The sequence below is a fragment of the Bombyx mandarina genome, chromosome 28, assembly GCF_030267445.1.
Source record: "Bombyx mandarina strain Sakado chromosome 28, ASM3026744v2".
Lineage (NCBI taxonomy): Eukaryota > Metazoa > Arthropoda > Insecta > Lepidoptera > Bombycidae > Bombyx > Bombyx mandarina.
The window spans coordinates 3,192,341-3,211,324 of NC_143233.1; the positions used below are offsets into that span (position 1 = coordinate 3,192,341).

Sequence of the window (18,984 nt, forward strand, 5' to 3'; positions counted from 1 at the left end):
ATCCACAGTTTGCGCTCAAAGGGTTAAAGTATTGTTACGCCGGTAAGAGTAACGCCATCTATCGGCAAATAGCCGAACGAACATCGAAGGATCTAGAACGTTCGATAAGTACAACGCCATCTATTGCCAGATAGCGGAAACACGTCGAAAATACTCGACTTGTGAGGAATGTTCTCAACAATTCTAGGGATGTGGTATCGGCTATAAAAGGATTGCAGAGATGGCACGCAGTCAGTCACTAATCGGAAATACTCGAAGCGAAACAGCGAACGGATTACCTGAAGCGGAGCGGATGAAGCGATTGAGAATTTTAAAGTGTTCTGTGTGTGTTCTAAGTGATTAATACAGTTTTAAGTTGTACTTTGGTGGAACATTTATTTATCCCAAGCCCCAGCGCGTAACAGTATTAAGGGGGGTAAGATAATCTTTAGAAAAAAAACAGTTATTGAGGCATCGGTCTCATTCTAAATCGATGGCTGCATTCACAAAAAAATATAATTAAATAAAAGATTATGCTGTATATTACGACACCTTTGCCTTTCCAGTTGGACAAATAAAACTACTACTACTATCTATGGTCTAGGCCACAGACATATCCATCCTTAAACCATAAAATATATGACCATAGACAATGCTTAGAGATAACTCGCCGTTCTAAATTTTTAAATTGATTTTCCAAGTAAAGTAGAAAAGAGTATATCTTATTTTTTATATCCCGATTTACTAATAAATGTTGCGAAAATGAATTCCAACGAAAAAAATAAGGTGAGCGTCTGTGTATTATGGTCGATTTTATTTATATGAAGTGATTCCGTATTAATGGCTCAATTTACAAAAAAAAAGTATTATTCTTAAATTGAATAAAGTCTAATTCTATTAAGGTATAGTTTTTTCTTCTTTCTTGAATTCGTCATTTTATTTTTACTTAAGTTGCTTTGTTATATCTGCTAAAAACATTAAAAACACTATTTCTATACTGAAGACAATAAAATTAAATGTCAACTTAAATTTAAAAATTAAAATTGGATTGTTACATAAATTGTTAAAGACAACAAAATTAAATGCTTACCTAAATTTATAAATTAATTGGATTGTTAAATTTTCTAATTCATCGTAAAATAATTGAATTTGAATTATTATTTTTAGCCTAGGTATAATATACCACTAAGATACAGAACACCACTTTATACTTACCACTACCTTTTAATAATCTAATTGTATAAAAATATTTGAAAATAGTAAATAAATAAATTTTAAAAGAAGTAATTGCACCATCTCTAAATGTAATCTAGTTTAATAGGTATGATAGAAATAGTTTAAAAAAAACTTAGGTAGAAATAAACCATATCCATACAAATATTTAGTTAACTAATCAAAACGATTTTGCAAATAAATAAAAACCTAATTAATTCTGTTTAATTTCAGTCATTCAAATCATTTATTCTCATCACTGTCATACAAGTGCTAAGCGCATATTATCTGTATCGCTTTTTCTTCATACCACCTGATATGCCAGCACTTGACACTGAACATTGGTGGGGCCCGTACCCTATGGACTTGGACCACGATAAATCAATAAGACCGCTAACGATAGAATTTTCTGATGTGATGATAAACGATCTTCGCGAGCGACTTCTCCACCGAAGACCCCTACAGTCACCCTTAGAAAATGTTGGATTCACATACGGCTTCAACCCAAGATATTTAAACCAAATAATGGAATATTGGCATAACAAATACAACTTTAAAGAGAGGGAACAGTTTTTGAACCAATATGATCACTTTGTAACCAATATCCAGGGTTTGGACATACATTTCATGCATATAAAACCTAAGAACATTGCTGGTCTTGAGGTAAGAAACCCAGCGGTTGAAAAGTAAGATTGTGAATATAAGATGTTACATAGACCTTTTTTTTTAATGGTATCTTGTGACATTTAAACAGCCATCCATAATCTAAATTGTGACATGTAAAATTTTTATTTTCTGGAAAACAAATCTCATAGACAATATGGCATGAACATTACCTTCATATATAAAGTTAAAGTATCAATATTGCTCGAACAATGTTCAAAATACCTAAATAGTGCAGTGGTTGTAATGCATGTGACCCTATATTTTCTTTTTAAAACAATTGACACATTTGATTTCATGTTCAGCTTCTTTAATATTCTTATTTATTTATTTGGGAAACAAACTGTCCAATACTATCAAATAGTATACTATTGATAGATAAACAAAAACTTTCAAAAACTAACAAGTTTGTACTGTTATCACAACACATGAGTAAACAGTGAGTAATGTTAATAAATGTTTTCATGAATAATTATATTTAAACTCAAGTAATAAGCATATTCAGAGGAATTGTGAAAGTAACACCGGTGATTGACAGATTAAAGAGCAGATGGTTAGCGTGGTATTGACGTAGAGAGGAGATGCATGTGACTAGGAGATGTATAGAAATGGTAGTGCAAGGTAGAGGAGTAAGAGATTGACTGAAGAAGACATGGATGGAGTGTGTGAATGATGATATGAGAAAGAGAGAGAGAGAGAGAGAAGTGAGTATTGAGATGACTGCTGATAGAAGAGAATGGAATGGAAAAATTCATAGTGCCGGCCCCACCTAGTGGGATAAGGTGGAGGCAAAGAATAACTAAATTTGACCTCAATCACGTAAACAGAATAGTTGAAAGAGCTACTCAATTTAAGAGAAATTACACTTGTGTGAACACCCCAAATTTTGCCACAATTTATTTGAAATTTGACATGACACTGGGGGTGGTTAAGCAACTTTAATAATTTCTTTCAGGTGGTTCCTCTAATCATGCTGCATGGATGGCCTGGTTCATTCAGAGAATTCTATGATGTCATCCCATATTTAACAGCAGAACAGCCAGAACAAAAAATCGCTTTTGAAATCATTGTGCCAAGCTTACCGGGTTTTGGTTACTCACAGGTAAAGAATAATCAATACAGTGATTTATAAGGGCACAAGTTAAAGCATTTAAAATCAAAATATAAACCGCATTTTGGGAAAAAATATTTTAGGAAAACATGTCGAGAATCATATAGCAGTTAGAGATAGGGTTGATAAGTAACATCACCTTTAACGTTACACATTCAAAAGCCACACGAGAGAAAATTTTTCATATTTCTAAAAGTAAAAAACAAGTATTCCTAGACCCTGCGTACTGAGTATACGTACTGAGTATTTTCAATAAAAATCAACAGGTTATCAAAGCTGAACTCATGTACGTAGTTATTAAGACCACTAATTACCAGTAAAAAGGTGTGTTTCACTACAACACTCTGTAAGACTCAAGATCAAAAATCTCCCTCCGTAACCAGCCTTAATTCAGACCTTTTATCAGAAAAAAATAATGATTGAAATGAATATAAAATTGTAACACATTACTTGCTAATTTCAGGCCTCGGTGAGACCAGGCTTGGGTCCAGCTGAAATGGCGGTGATCATCAACAATCTCATGAAGAGGATTGGTCATGATAAATATTACATACAAGGTGGAGACCTAGGGCACACTGTTGGCTCCATCATTGCTACTGCATTCCCTGAAAACGTATTAGGATTTCATACAAATTTCCCGGTGCTTCTATCTCATAGAGCTGCTCTCTTATATATAACTTGTGGTGAGATTAATTATATTATTAAGTCTTTTCATATTGACGCCGAAAAATTGTTCTACATGAAGCTGAAATACTTACTGAATCACCTTGAAAGATGGAAACAGTGTCAAATGCAAAACGACTATTAACTGTATCGTTGTTATGTGTTAATTTTTTTTTATAAATTGGCTTGTTTACTAATGGTAGTACCTCGATTAAGTCCGCTTGAGTGTCCAAGAACATCAGCGGCATCGCCCGGCGACATGGTAGGGCCACCGTACCGCAGAGACCGACGTCGTTGGTCGTCGACTATCGCCTCGACGACCCGTCGGTCGGGCGTCCTCGGGGTGGCGCCGCGTGTCTGGTTGTAGTGTTGACCGCGGGAACCCCCCTACTCTGACCGGGCTCTGACTCCGGACGGAGATCGGATGTCGGGTGTAAGAGCGTAGGGGAGTTGTTTAGTGCGGTAGGACTCTAAAAATTTCCTTAGGCCCGCGGTCTGCCCCCAACATCTGCAGATCGTCATGATAATAATAAAGTTTAAGATTTTTAAAATGAATACCCCTGTTGTATGTTTTGGCTGACAATTTTGAAATCTTTGCTTTCGCGGTAGGAAGCGGCTTGGCTCTGCCCCTGACATTGCTGAAGTCCATGGGCGACGGTAACCACTCACCATCAGGTGGGCCGTATGCTCGTCTGCCTACAAGGGCAATAAAAAAAAAACAAAAAAAAACCGTCTTGCCCGACATCACCTTCCTTAGAATAACATGCATTGTCCTAGATGATTATTGATATGGATTACCAAACTTAAAATTCTTTCAGGCTCTTTGATTCCATCTCTAATTGAAACGAAAGAATTGCAACCCCGCCTGTACCCGCTATCCGAGCACTGGTCTAGACTCATTGAGGAGTCAGGGTACATGCACATTCAAGCCACAAAACCCGAGACTGTCGGTAAGTACATTTAATAATCTCACAAAATGTACAGTACGACCGACGTAACTTGGCGAGTCTGAATATAGCCGCAGGTCAACTTTCGCGCATGTACACTTGTAAAAAAAAGTGTTATTAGCATTCATTTTTTTAAATCAAAATACGAATTAAAATTTCCATATACAGGGACCAAGTACAAATAAAATGAATATCAAAACACTATGAGAGAGAAAGCTATAAAAATAACGTAATAAATTAAAGAGAGGTAATAAAAAAATAATAAATTAAGACAGAAAGCGGTAAAAATAACGTAATTAAATTAATTCGAAAGTAAGCCCAACACTGCCTTCAGTTGCGATCCGCTGTACTGTGCGTTGCGATACACCAGATCGTTAGCAACTCTAAATAAAACTGTCAACATCTTTTACGCCTTCTTCTTTTTCTTTTTAAAAAAAAATCAAAAATTATGTTTGTCGGCCGTCGATTTAAAACACTATTATGCTTTGGTGGCATCTTTGTTAACGAATAGTATAAATGCCAAGGGACACTCAATACTAAAACAAATTTAAACACAAACAATCTTAAAACTAAACAAAAAACTGAGCACTAAACAAAAACAGTATAATAATAACAAATCAATGAAAACTTTTGTAGCCGCCCGTACTCAAGACAGAGATAGCGACACGAACACGACACTAATGCTAGCGTGTGAGTGAGACACATTACCGCATACCGAGAATTACCGAATTTATACGATGTCAAGAAAAGGGATGTCCAATATGCGTGTTTGAGGATGTTGTTTAATCGATTTTTTTTCAAATTGATTAAAATTTATATAAAAATATATATTTATATTCCATTTTATAGGAGGTTTAAAATATTCACGAACAGTCCCTATTGTAGTAGTTGTTGATAAATAACTGATATTCAACTAAATCATGTCTTTCAACCAAGAAAATAAAGTGTTATTAGTTTTTTTTTTTATTAAAGATGAAGTCTCGTTTACTAACGACAACATTCAATATGTTTGTAAATCTCTTTCATTCATTATCTCATATAAACAAAAATCAATAAATTCCAAACCGATAAAAATCGATTGTGATATTTGATTGAATAAAGGGACGATTGTGTTTACATAGAGTCAATCCCTAGCCTAGACCTCCGCCCCGCGCACGTTGCTCATACCACCATTTGGTTCCTAAAAACGTTTGTGCGCAGCCTTCTGCGCGAAGTTCGGACTCGCCAAGTTACGTCGGTCGTATTGTACTCTAATTTACGAAACTCTCGAAGTTTTTTTTTTATTGCTTAGATGGGTGGACGAGCTCACAGCCCACCTGGTGTTAAGTGGTTACTGGAGCCCATAGACATCTACAACGTAAATGCGCCACCCACCTTGAGATATAAGTTCTAAGGTCGCAGTATAGTTACAACGGCTGCCCCACCCTTCAAACCGAAACGCATTACTGCTTCACTGCAGAAATAGGCAGGGTGGTGACACCTACCTGTGCGGACTCACAAGAGGTCCTACAACCAGTGAAGTATCTAATTCTTAAATATAGTACTCATCTGTTTCTGAAGAGCTATCCTATATTCCATATCATCTGATGACAGGTGTGGGACTATCAGACTCGCCTGCAGGCCTAGCAGCTTACATTCTAGAAAAGTTTTCAACTTGGACAAACCCTGATAACAAGAAGGCCGGTGACGGAAACCTCTTAAAGAAGTTCTCTTTGAATCAGCTATTGGACAATCTGATGATATACTGGGCCACTAACACTGTCACAACCAGCATGAGGGTGTATGCTGAATCATTTAATGAAAAACAAAACTTTCTTATTTTCGACAGGTAAGTGTACTTTTCTTAAACTTCTTTTTAAATTCGTTTTTATATGGAATCACCATTTTTTTATATTTTGTGATGACCTGGATACTGTAATATGATATGCTCTTTACATATTAACATGTCAAATGTTAAGCAATTGAGGGAAGCAATCATGTCTCTAGGGTTATTGACTTAACACCAGATTGGGTCTTAAGTACCTTAAGTTTGTAAGTGTCTAATGGGCCCGGTAACCACTTAACCGGGCCGTGAGATCGTCCACCCACCTAAGCAAAAAATAAAAGTAATACTCATATAATAACAAAAAAACATTACATCATAAATCCAAGGCACAAACAACACACAGACCCTTGTAATAGAATAGTTCTAATTAAATTTTATGTTTGCCCAAGCCTATTTATGTGTTTCAATTGATTGAGTGATTCTGAAGATCACCATGAATAAACAAAGTCAGGTTGAATCAATTAGAGGACTTATTTTGCATCCAGTATTGTTTGATTTCTGGTATATTGAAATTTCCTGCTTACCTTAATATTGATTGATGAAGATAACTTTTATCCTAAATATCAATTTCTTACAGCAAAACTCATTACCCAAAATTATTGTTACATGTTCTTAACTTAAATATTTGAAATCCATAAGTCGAATATTAATATACTATTCACACTTCGGTTACAGATTTGTTAATAATGTTTTGTAGTTCGTTAATATTCATTATTTATCAAGATTACATTGTATGTCTTCAGTAAGTCACTACATCACAATAGTTTGGTTTAAATGAAAAACATGCGTTTGTATTAATAATATTGTAATAATTTTAATTTTAGGATACCAACAAATGTTCCGACATGGGGTATAAAATTCAAGTATGAACTGATGTACCAACCGGACACAGCATTAAGTTTCAAATACAAGAAGTACTTGCAGAGCACTGTGGTGGAGGACGGTGGTCACTTCGCTGCCATGGAATATCCTGAACTGATGGCCAAAGACATCACACAAGCTGTGATTAAATTTCAAAAATTTTGGAAGTTCGAAAAGTGAGTGTTTAAATTATTGTCTTTTTTAATAATAACTAGCTGACCCGGCAGACTTCGTAGTGCCTCAATCGATAAATAAAAGACCTAAACTTTTGTATAAAATAAACTTAAAACAAACAAAAAAAATATGTTATTTTTATTTAATTCCGAGCATTTTCATATTTATCTACCATTTAAACCTCTGGACTTCCACAAATAATTCAACACCAAAATTAGCCAAATCGATCCAGCCTTTCTCGAGTTTTAGCGAGACTAACGAACAGCAATTCATTTTTATATATATAGATTATACGTTTTGTAAAACGTCACCTGGGTTGGTCCTCCTAACGGTTGTATACGGATCGCATCGCGCTGGACGCGACTAACCGATCAGTCAGGCAGGTCATGTACATTAGCAATGCAAGGAGCATAACCAAGCCTCTGTCTATTCATTTCTGCAAGCATACTGCCTGTTTTTATAACGAAGCAGGCGTACGTCCGTATGAGGCTTAAACCTCATATTTCAAGGCGGATGGCGGCTTCCTCGTTGTGTGCACACTCTGTACACACTGGGACAATATCAGGTAATCCGGGACTCGTTCGTTCGTTTATATGATTTTTGGCAAAATAAATTTATTTATTAGAATAAAAGGAGAATGTTTATAAACTACTAAGGAGCAATTCATTTCTGATTCCTTTAGCTTTTGAGTTTTTTTTTACTTTAAACTGAAATATATTTACTTTTGAAATTCCAGACAAGAATCTAACGAAACGCCGCCTCTCCACGAGACCGCGAGAACAGTATACGAATTCACAGTTAAATCAATAAACGGACGCGACGTCAAGCTGTCAGATTACAAAGGGAATGTGCTCCTCATAGTCAATGTAGCTTCTCAGTGCGGCCTTACGACCACCAACTATCAACAACTCAACGAGCTACACGAAAAGTACCACCAGAAAGGTCTACGTATACTGGCCTTCCCGTGCAACCAGTTCAACGGCCAAGAACCAGGTACAGCTAAGGACATTCTAGACTTCACAAAAGACAGAGGCGTTAAATTTGATCTGTTCGAAAAAGTGGATGTGAACGGTGACAACGCGCATCCGCTTTGGAAGTTTTTGAAGAAGGCACAGAGCGGGACAATTGGTGATTTCATCAAGTGGAACTTTAGTAAGTTCTTAGTCGACAGAAACGGCGTGCCCGTCGAGAGATACGCGCCGCATGTCAATCCACTGGATCTGGAAAAGGATTTGGCCAAATATTTGTAATACTAATGTCGTTGGACATATAAAATTTTAATACATATGTGCCAAACATTATCTAATATATTTTTGTGATCGAGTTCATGACAGCTTAAAAGCTAGTAAACGTAATATATTAAATCAACAAATATATCCCAAAAAGGAACTAATGTCATCTGTAATTCTACCGGACTACCTATAGGGATCCGAATACCCCATAATGCCATATGACACACATTCATTTGACATGTTCATGTTTTGTGTAAGAATTGCTCAGTATGTATTTATAGAGTGAACCAATTATAAGTTATACTTATTAGTATTAATTAAGGATAACAATTACAAATAAAGATTACATATAACAGTAATCAAAATTTTGTTAAAATATTTTGCTTTAAACTGAGAGGTTATTGACCTGTTAAACAATATAATAAATTATTATATATATTTACTAACAATCACTCCACGTTAACTGGTCCCGTGATAAGTTCGTAAAGAACTTGTGTTACAGGTACCAGATAACGGAAATAAAAGTAAGATTTTTATTATACACCTACATAAATTTAATATACATCCATAACCCTGGAAAAGACATTTATATTTATCATACAAATATCTTCCCTTGGCGGGATTCGAACCCGCGACCCCCGTATGTAGTGACCATGTCACTTACCACTACACGAGACGGCCGTTATATATATGTATAGTATCTATATGATAAGGGTAAAATGAGTTTTTTTCTCAAAAATGCATCATTAAGGACGTATGTGTTTGTGCAGGCTTTTTTTTACTTAATAGTATATTCGAATTTAGATCGTTATCATAATGATGATAGTAAAAATAGTATACACGTGCTTTTAAGGTTTTTGTTATATACAATTTATTTTTATTTTATTGCTTTTTCTCTCTTGAGTTGTTGTACTTGTTACCTTAAATTTTGTGTCAAACATTTTGAGTCTTATTTAAATATATACAATTGTGTTTTTAATAAAGAATAATGGTGTATGTGTCAATGGGAAATAAATGTAAAGCCGGTAACACATCTTGTCTAGTCTTAGTTTGAACCAATACTTAATGGTATTAAGCATAGGCACAGGGATAGTTTATGTACGTGAATAAAGCAAGCATTATAGTTATTTTTGGGTAGAAATTAATGTTTTATCGTAATTTTTTTAGCCAACTATTAACGACTTTACTGTTATTGACATTTTTTTCAGGATTAACATGTTTTTTCTTGTAAATGTTAATAAAGTACCAAAAAAAAAACAAAATTTAATACAATCTTAAATATATGTTATTGTTATTGATACACAGAAACTGTTTGATTTTCAAACAAAAGGTAGTCTGTAATGTCTGCTCAGAAACATGTATGCTTCGAAGATTGTCTTCATGGTTTGATTATTGACAAAACTTTGATATTATTTTCGATCTAATCTTGTGTTAGATTTATTATTCATTACGACTGTAACACGATGTAATTATCGTGTTGGGAGGGCTGTGTTTATAAAGAAAATCAAGAATTATCAATGAACTTAAAACTGCATTTTTGCAATTAACATTTTAGTTTATAGGACTAAGTAGAGAAAAGCAATTATAAATAAGTAACATTTATTATTATAATAGCATAAAGATACAATCACATTAATGCAATTTTAAATAAACTTTAATAGTTCATAACAATATGGAGTTTAATTGAAAACATAAGAATCTTCCCCTTTTTGAAGTTGGCAAATAAAAATAGTATCCCGAAAAAATCCTCAATCTCGAAATCAGTAAAAATGAAGATGCACCATTCCCAGCAGAACCACTATTATAAAAAAACATTTTAATAAAATGCGTGATCTGTGTTGCACTTTTAGAAAACATAAGCCCATTTATTTATTCTACTTTTGAGAAAGGATTCCATGGACAAAGGCAGTTCAACCTGTTGGTTATATTTAAGTACCCAATAACCAACCTGACCTTACAAGTCCCTAAATATTTCCGTAATAACACAATATTTCTTCCTAAAAAGTTTTTACAAAACTTAACTACATAAAAAATAAAAGCGGCACATCTCTAACCGAGCCATAGATATTACACGACCAACATATTAAGACTTGTATCCATGGAGGACAGAACTAAGGAATACCATCTTCTATAGGAACTATAGACTTCTTTTTTTATTTTATTGCTTAGATGGGTGGACGTGCTCGCAGCCCACCTGGTGTTTAGTGGTTACTGGAACCCATAGACATCCACAACGTAAACGCGCCACCCACCTTGAGATACAAGTTCTAAGGTCTCAAGTATAGTTACAACGGCTGCCTCACCCTTCAAACCGAAACCGATATAGTAATTTACGTAAGAAGTATTTCTTTCCTTCTTAATTTAATATCCTACTCTAATAATCTATGGCGCTGTTCTTAATATCTTTCCACTTGCGACTGTGGCGCCACCTTAATTGGTTCCCTTTCAGTGAACACTTTAATACACAGAGATGACACTCCTTGCCTAAAATAACATTTAACAATAGGATTTCTAACAAAAACAATAACGAATAAATACTTCGATCTTTTAAACGAAAATGTAAAATCAAATAAAATACTAAACCACAAAAACTTAAACTTTATTAGTTTTCTTTTTTTTAACATTCGTGTAACATTGACTTTATTTACTCTTGAAAGACTGTTTTTGAAATCAATTCTTTGTTGGCTAGAAAAAACAAATTAACCCTCCTAAAAGCGTAAGTCTAGTTCGTTTACGATACCGACACGATAACACTTTAGACGGTCTGTTCGCGGCTTCCAAGTCTCAAACGCGAAAGTTCCTGTATGGTATTACGCGAACTCGTCTCGCTGCACTGTAGCTCTGGCATCCCGGCTATCATCTGTTCGAAACAATACATTGAAGGCACTTCGCAATGTGATTAACCCATAGACACAGCCCACTGAGTTTCCCGCCGGATCTTCTCAGGGGGTCGCGTTTCCGATCCGGTGGTACACTCTGCGAAGCACTGCTCTTGCTAGGGTCAGTGTTAGCAAGACTCCGGTTTGAGCCCCGTGAGCTCACCTACACACGTTAGGGCGAAGCTGAAATAGCCTCTCAAGGCTATCAGCATAGGTAAGAAAAAAAGCAATGTAACGGATCCCCTAAACGAGTGGCAGGACGTTTTGCGTGTCTGCGCGGGTAGGTACCACCACCCTGCCTATTTCTGCCGTGAAACGTACTGCGTTTGGAGGATCGGGCATTCGTTTTACTGTAAAAACTCAGACCTTAGAACTCATGTCTCAAGGTAGCTAGCGATATTTACACTGTAAATGTCTATGGAGCCCGGTATCAGTTAACACCAGGTGGGCCGTGAACTCGTCCACTAATCTAAGCAATAAATATAAAAAAACAACAACAAACAAAATTAGACTGAACGAGCACAATAAATGTGGACTCCGGATTCACTGTACAACCCACTATAGGAGCTAAGTTTAGTAAGGAAATCAAATGGGAAAGGTCGGAACTGATACAGGTAATATGACTAAGGTTGAGTAGTCAGTCACTGACTACCATATCACGGATACCAGATTCTATTATATTCGATCGCACGCGTTGTCAACAACCGCTCTCCGCAAAAATAATTAGATCTCCGGTGAGATGATGACGGTAATGAAATAATTACAAAAATTTTAAATATGTTACATATTTTTATTAATAAACAGTAATACTCACTGTTCAACGCCCTCATGCTTGAATGATATTTTAAAAAAACTGTGTCTAAATACAATACTAAAGTAAAATATTCACGAAACATTACCAATGAAATACTCAGTTTAACTACATGATATAAATCAAACACATACAAGGCTGTCAATCTCAGATTGATGAAAATAAACAGTACATATAAAACAGTTTATAACTTTATCTCAATTTTCAATTCTACAGAATAATAATTTTTGAGACTATTTGAGTGTGAACGATAGAAATTGTAAAATTATTTACTTTACGAACTGACAAAATGTGTATCTGTTTAATGAAAAGTCCGAGAATGACAAAAGTTACAATTCAAAAAATACTAATATTATATATAAAAAAGGATAATAATAAAAGGATAATAATATAATAGTATAAATACAATATCTTTACACAATTTTCTCAAAATATTACTCGATATACAAAAAAATAAGTTTTTATTAATAACTAAACAGTTAATGAAGGAAGTGTAGACATTAATTACGATGGTTCTAAAAGTTTATATGAAAAGTAACACTGTCTGACTCAACAGTTTTATTCATGTGTTCTGAATTATTATTTTGACATGATAAACATGAATTCATTATCCTTATAAAAAAAACTACATCTGTAAATCAATATCTATTTATAAGTTAAGAGTAATACAGAACATCTCACAAGGTTTGGCCTTCTAACAGAGTTGATCTCTTTATTATTTGAGATAAACGCCCTACCTACTTATGAGCCAAAATACTTTACAGCTTTAGAATCCCAATTCCACTATCTTATTTTAAAGGGTGGTGTTTCTGGAAATTCCAAATAAATGTGAGATTTATAATAAGATATGATTAGTTATTTAGTGCCATATGTCTAATCTCCCTTCAAAAACTGCACACCAAACTACATTTTAAGGTATGTCTTTGATAACCTCAGCAAGTTGTTCCCTTGTGAACATGTGGAACAATGATCCAGGAGTCATTGTCACTACTTCAACATTGTTCTCTGAGAGCTTTTCCTCCATGACCTGCTTCAGTATGGTGAGTGCAGACTTGATGGCCTCTTTGAGGGTCATTGACTTGTGATAAATCTCCTGGTATGAGAAATTATGATTAGTCTTATCCCATAGTTTTTTCAAATAGGTTTAAATAATAAAACCAAGAGCACTACATACTACTCACATTTATAAAATTTTTTTAAACTCAAATAAATGCAAGCAGTGCATGTAATGATAGTTGAAAGACCAGTAACTAGACCTATTCCTGATTAGCTCTTAATTGAAAAGTCTTAGTCTAAAAGTCTCAAGATTACCTAACATCATCAGAAAAATGTTAGTATAATAATCTTTTAGTTGACATATTGTCTTTTTGCCTTAAAAGTGTACAATTTCCAAAAATATTCCAGTATTTTTCTCATAAATACTGTCAAAAGAGCATAGTTTAGTTTTTTTTTTTTGTTTTTTTTTTAGTTTACCTATATTTTGACTACTATTAACAAAATTAATACATAATTTTATCTTACTTTAAAAGACAGTTAATGTATCTGGTAAAAAATAAAAAATTAATGTTGCAAAGGTGATTAATATTAAAAATATCACTTGATAAACCTTTACAACACTCTCCTGTAAAATTAGTAAGTTTTAAGATTATACAGTTTTAATGCGAGAAGACGATATTATGGAACATCCACTTACCTTCAAACTCTGCTGGGCACCTTCACTGCCAGAACCAATGGCCTTGGCATCATACTGCACAAATGTACCACTCGGGTCCATATGAAACAGTTGAGGGCCTTTCTCATCAATGCCTGTAATTGGATATGAAATATACATCATAATTATTTATAGAACTATTACTCTGATGAAATGCGATAGATGTATTTTTTAATTTGCATTTACATTAATATTAGTACTTTTATTTATGTTTTATAAACAAGCATTTACTCCTAAATTCTTATTTATTTAGCTATACAAACACCTACAATTTTTTATGGGTGTTATTTGAGCAAGAATTATATATGAAAGAAATATAATCAATCTTCTGATGTATGATTCTAAAAAACAAACAGCTCTAAATTACACATACCTGCAAACATAACAGCAACACCAAATGGCCGTGACATGGCTGTTCCGCTATCATCGTCACTGTCTCCAAACTGTATAGCTAAGTTGGAAACGGCCTGAGCACATGATTCTACACTCATACGCTCATTGTACACAAACCAGTGGTTCTGACATTCAACTCGGGCCCTTTCAACTAAGGTCCTGCAGAATTATATTAAAAAATTAGTGTTGCATTTTTTTTTAATATTCATTTTTTTTTATTGCCCTTGTAGGCAGACGAGCATACGACCCACCTGATGGTGAGTGGTTACCGTCGCCCATGGACTGCAGCAATGCCAGGGGCCGAGCCAAGCCGCTGCCTACCGTCATATACCTTCATATAATCATAATACATTTTCAGTATTACGAGACCTACCTGGAGTCGGCCATTAGACCCGAAACGGCGCAAGCGATGTGTCGATCTACTTCAACAATCTTTTCGATGGTCGTGGGTTCCATCAAAGTTGAAGTTATCCTCTTCTCCACGGCCAAAACAACTCCCTCCGAAGTACAAATGCCAATTGCAGTGGAGCCAAGTTTGATAGCTTCTATGGCGTATTCCACTTGGAACAGCCTTCCTTCAGGGCTGAATGTGTTGACGCCGCGATCATACTCGGAACGTGTGAGAAACATCTGGGAAAATTGTGAAAAAACCACCGGTTGAAAGGTTAGCCGAAGTCGTGACAAAGCGATTTTGTTCATATTACGAATTTTCATTAAAAATGAATGATCTAAAACATACTTTACTATTAGGGTACTCTAGATGACACCACGACTCTAATAATGAGAATTATTAGTCCAGGTTTTATCTTATTTTAATTTAATTTATATTCAGAGAAAATTGGAAACATAGAAAATAAAAACCAACTTCTACAAAACACTGTGTCAAATTTGTTTGAAACGTCCATTGAACAAGCAATGAAAAAGCAGCCTATACAGCCGAATCTTAACTTACCCAAGCCAAAGCTTTTTCTTTTGCGCAAAGGGTGAAATGGAATGTGACAAGGATAAAATGAGATGAAAAAACTACTCAAAATATAAACCCAAACTATTGAGATAATATATCACCTCACGTTTAGGCCAAAAAAGTCAACATGATTCTTGTCAATTTGTTTTTCTTCGATTTTTTTATATTTTCTACGGTAAATTGAAAACTCAATAAATTTTTGTTTTAAAAATGAATCTTGAATTTGTATATTCCACATTTGTGAAAGCTTCTTGTTTAAATTATAGTGTAACTTTGCAGCCAATAGAGTTTGCGTTAGAGTTTATTTTGCATTCAATAAGTTTTAAATACTTTTATTGCATGCATAAGTGAAAACGAGGTGTCAGAGTACATGATCCAGCGTTTAATAATCATAACACGCGCACTTTATAAAAGTTAATATTAATCGATTACAATATGTGAAATTGTAAAAGTGTTTTTTTTATTTTATTTTTTATTGCTTAGATGAGTGGACGAGCCCACAGCCCACCTGGTGTTAAGTGGTTACTGGAGCCCATAGACATATATAACGTAAATGCGCCACCCACCTTGAGATATAAGTTCGAAGGTCTCAATTATAGTTACAACGGCTGCCCCACCCTTCAAACCGAAACGCATTACTGCTTCACGGCAGAAATAGGCAGGGTGGTGGTACCTACCCGTGCGGACTCACAAGAGGTCCTACCACCAGTAAAAAAGTGTGACTGCAAGAACCCGAGAACCACCTGGCAACTGTGCCACCCTGCCTATTTCTGCTGTAACGAAGTAATGCACCTCGGTTTGAGCGAAGGTGGAGCAGCCGTTGTTCCGTAAAAACATCCCTTTGAACTCATGTCTTAAGGTGGGTTGCGGCATTTACGTTGTAAAAGTCTGCAGGCTCCAGTAATCACTTAACACCAGATGGTCCGCGAGTTCGTTCACCAATCTAATAAAAAATACCCCTTTTTAAGAGCAGGCGCCTGTCGCTTCGGCCTTTTGTAAATAGTGAGATGTGACTGTATGAGATAAAATTCCCTTGCCTGTCTATTGAAGGAACCAAACTAAAATATCTGGTAAGTACAATGAAGTAGGAAACCTATGGAAATGAAACGTCAACCAAAATTTCGTGCCACTGTGACGTCATCTGGCCACAAAACATGGTGGCTTTAGTGCTGTACAAAAGATTTCAATGTTATCAGGTTTTATCGATAAACGTTCTTGGCTCATTTTATTTTAAATATTGTTGAGTATTATTTATTTGTAGAATTTATACTTTAATGGGAAGTAAGTAGGTATATTGTTATGTGCAAATATGATATGATTTAGATGGGTGAAATCTAAGACAAGTTCGTCCTTCGAATTTGCCAAGTAAACGATATGATGATTTTTAAAAGTTGCTACACTGATTTTATAAAGTTGTCGTTTGTCGCAAAACATAAAGATATGGCGTAGTTCAAAGCCATAAGCCCATTTCTAGTATGCTAAATGTTATCGTATTTTGAGTACGTATTTTTCTTAGACTATAACAATCTATTTTAATTGTTTTGCTGACTTTAAAGTCCGTAACATACTACCGCAGCGCACCCCAAATTTGAATCACTTTCGCTTGAGAGTGATTCAAATTTTAAACTTATCAAGGGACCGCGTGAAAAAAAAAACACCTACAGAACATTTATTCATTAATTACAAACGTCATTCCTTGTGACTTCCGCTCTAAAATCACTTAATTATTAAATATTTAACAAATTTACAATAGTGTTTTACTCACTGCGGAATAAAACTATTTTATTTAAATAGTTCCGAAGAGATTTTGTCGGTAGCCTTTTTCCCGAAATATAAACAGAATGTCTAAATATGTTTTGATGACATATTTTAAAGTGGTATTTATGATTAGTGTCATGATCAATAGATTCCGACCGAAAAATGGATTTTTCGGATGAGGGCTCCATAATGAATTTAAATACATATAGATAATAGTTTTAGGGCATCGACTTTCTTGAGATCCTATAAAATATTTTCCTTTCCTATTCCTATAAAATACGTTTTAATTATTATTTTATGTATGTTTTAAGCATGATAAATTATGAAATTTTATATAATTAATCATATTAAATCGATATCAAAGTCAATAAATAATGTACAACCATAGACCTATATAGTAGGGACACGACATATTGTTCTATACGTACAATTGCTTATATAAATAGCACCCATTTTGAAGGCACATACATAAACATATATCTATCTCGTTCTTACTCAGCACTTTAACTCGCAGGAAAACAATATAACAGTATTTCAGTGCGTACATAAAATGAAACATGAATATACGTAAGTGTCTCCGTCTCCGTCTAATGAGGCCGAAAATCCGCCATGCTTAGCGCACCAAATGTCATTGTCACGTCAGTTCGGCCGTCTGTTTTGGGTTGTACATTATTTAATGACTTTGATATCGATTTAATATGATTGCTTATATAAAATTTCTTATTTTATCATGCTTAAAACATACAAAAATAATAATTAAAACATATTTTATAGGATCTCAAGAAAGTCGATGCCCGAAAACTATTATCTATATATATTTAAATTCATTATGGTGCCCTCATCCGAAAAATCGGACACCATTTTTCGGTCGGAATCTATTGATCATGACACTAATCATAAATACCTCTTTAAAATATGTCATCAAAACATATTTAGACATTCTGTTTAGATATTTCGGGAAAAAAGCTACCTACAAATCTCTTCGGAACTATTTAATTATAATAGTTTTATTCCGCAGTGAGTAAAACACTATTGTAAATTCGTTAAATATTTATTAATTAAGTGATTTTAGAGAGAAAGTCACAAGGAATAACGTTTGTAATTTTATTAACGAATAAATGTTCTTTAAGTGTTTTTTTTATCAGGTGGTCCCTTGATAAGTTTAAAATTTGAATCACTCTCAAGCGAGAGTGATTCAAATGGTGCGGCGCACCTTCCTTGAGGTGCGCTGCGGTAGTGTGTTACGGACTTTAGCAAAACAATTAAAATAGATTGTAATAGTCTAAGAAAACACGTACTCAAAATACGATAATATTCAACATGCTAGAAATGGGCAGATGGCACTGTACTACGCCATATCTTTATGTTTTGCGGCAAACGACAACTTTCTAAAATCAGTGTAGCAAATTTTAAAAATCGTCATATCGTTTACTTGGCAAATTTGAAGCACGAACTCGTCTTAGATTTCACATAATATCTAAATCACATCATCTTTGCACATAACAATATACTTACTTCCTATTAAAGTATAAATTCTACAAATACATTCATACTCAACAATATTTAAAATAAAATGAGCCATGAACATTTATCGATAAAACCTACTAACATTAAAATCTTCTGGGCAGCACTAAAACCGCCATGTTTTGTGGCCAGATGACGTCACAGTGGCACGAATTTTTTGTTGACGTTTCATTTCCATAGGTTTCCTACTTCAGTGTGTACAACCCAAAACAGACGGCCGAACTGACGTGACAATGACATTTGGCGCGCTAAACATGGCGGATTTTCGGCCTCATTA

The 18,984-nt window shown here is 34.6% G+C and overlaps 2 protein-coding genes across 2 annotated transcripts; one reads left to right on the forward strand and one right to left on the reverse strand.

The window, feature by feature from the left end:
* The first annotated feature begins 605 nt into the window (after nt 1-605).
* Jheh-lp3 (juvenile hormone epoxide hydrolase-like protein 3) lies at nt 606-10,338 on the forward strand. The gene is made up of 8 exons (XM_028174888.2): nt 606-765; nt 1,426-1,854; nt 2,810-2,956; nt 3,429-3,648; nt 4,447-4,578; nt 6,169-6,403; nt 7,225-7,437; nt 8,172-10,338. The coding sequence occupies exons 1-8, from the start codon at nt 742-744 to the stop codon at nt 8,683-8,685; spliced, it is 1,914 nt and encodes a 637-aa protein (XP_028030689.2). The 5' UTR covers nt 606-741; the 3' UTR covers nt 8,686-10,338.
* Nucleotides 10,339-12,315: 1,977 nt separating this feature from the next.
* Nucleotides 12,316-15,355, reverse strand: Prosalpha5 (proteasome alpha5 subunit). Its single transcript, XM_028174889.2, has 5 exons — nt 15,201-15,355; nt 14,835-15,091; nt 14,442-14,620; nt 14,051-14,163; nt 12,316-13,450 (listed from the first exon to the last, which is right to left on the reverse strand). Exons 2-5 carry the CDS (start codon nt 15,089-15,091, stop codon nt 13,268-13,270), a joined length of 732 nt encoding a protein of 243 aa, XP_028030690.1. The 5' UTR covers nt 15,201-15,355; the 3' UTR covers nt 12,316-13,267.
* Nucleotides 15,356-18,984: the final 3,629 nt, after the last annotated feature.

Bases quoted from the DNA above. Each gene is read 5' to 3' on its own strand.
- Jheh-lp3 (XM_028174888.2), top strand. From the start codon at position 742: ATGAATTCCAACGAAAAAAATAAG. The intron at 766-1,425 runs GTGAGCGTCTGT...GTTTAATTTCAG, and splicing joins ATTCCAACGAAAAAAATAAG to TCATTCAAATCATTTATTCT. The intron at 7,438-8,171 runs GTGAGTGTTTAA...TTGAAATTCCAG, and splicing joins AAATTTTGGAAGTTCGAAAA to ACAAGAATCTAACGAAACGC.
- Prosalpha5 (XM_028174889.2), bottom strand. From the start codon at position 15,091: ATGTTTCTCACACGTTCCGAGTATGATCGCGGCGTCAACACATTCAGC. The intron at 14,164-14,441 runs GTATGTGTAATT...ATCCAATTACAG, and splicing joins TGTTGCTGTTATGTTTGCAG to GCATTGATGAGAAAGGCCCT. The intron at 13,451-14,050 runs GTAAGTGGATGT...TTCTCATACCAG, and splicing joins GTGCCCAGCAGAGTTTGAAG to GAGATTTATCACAAGTCAAT.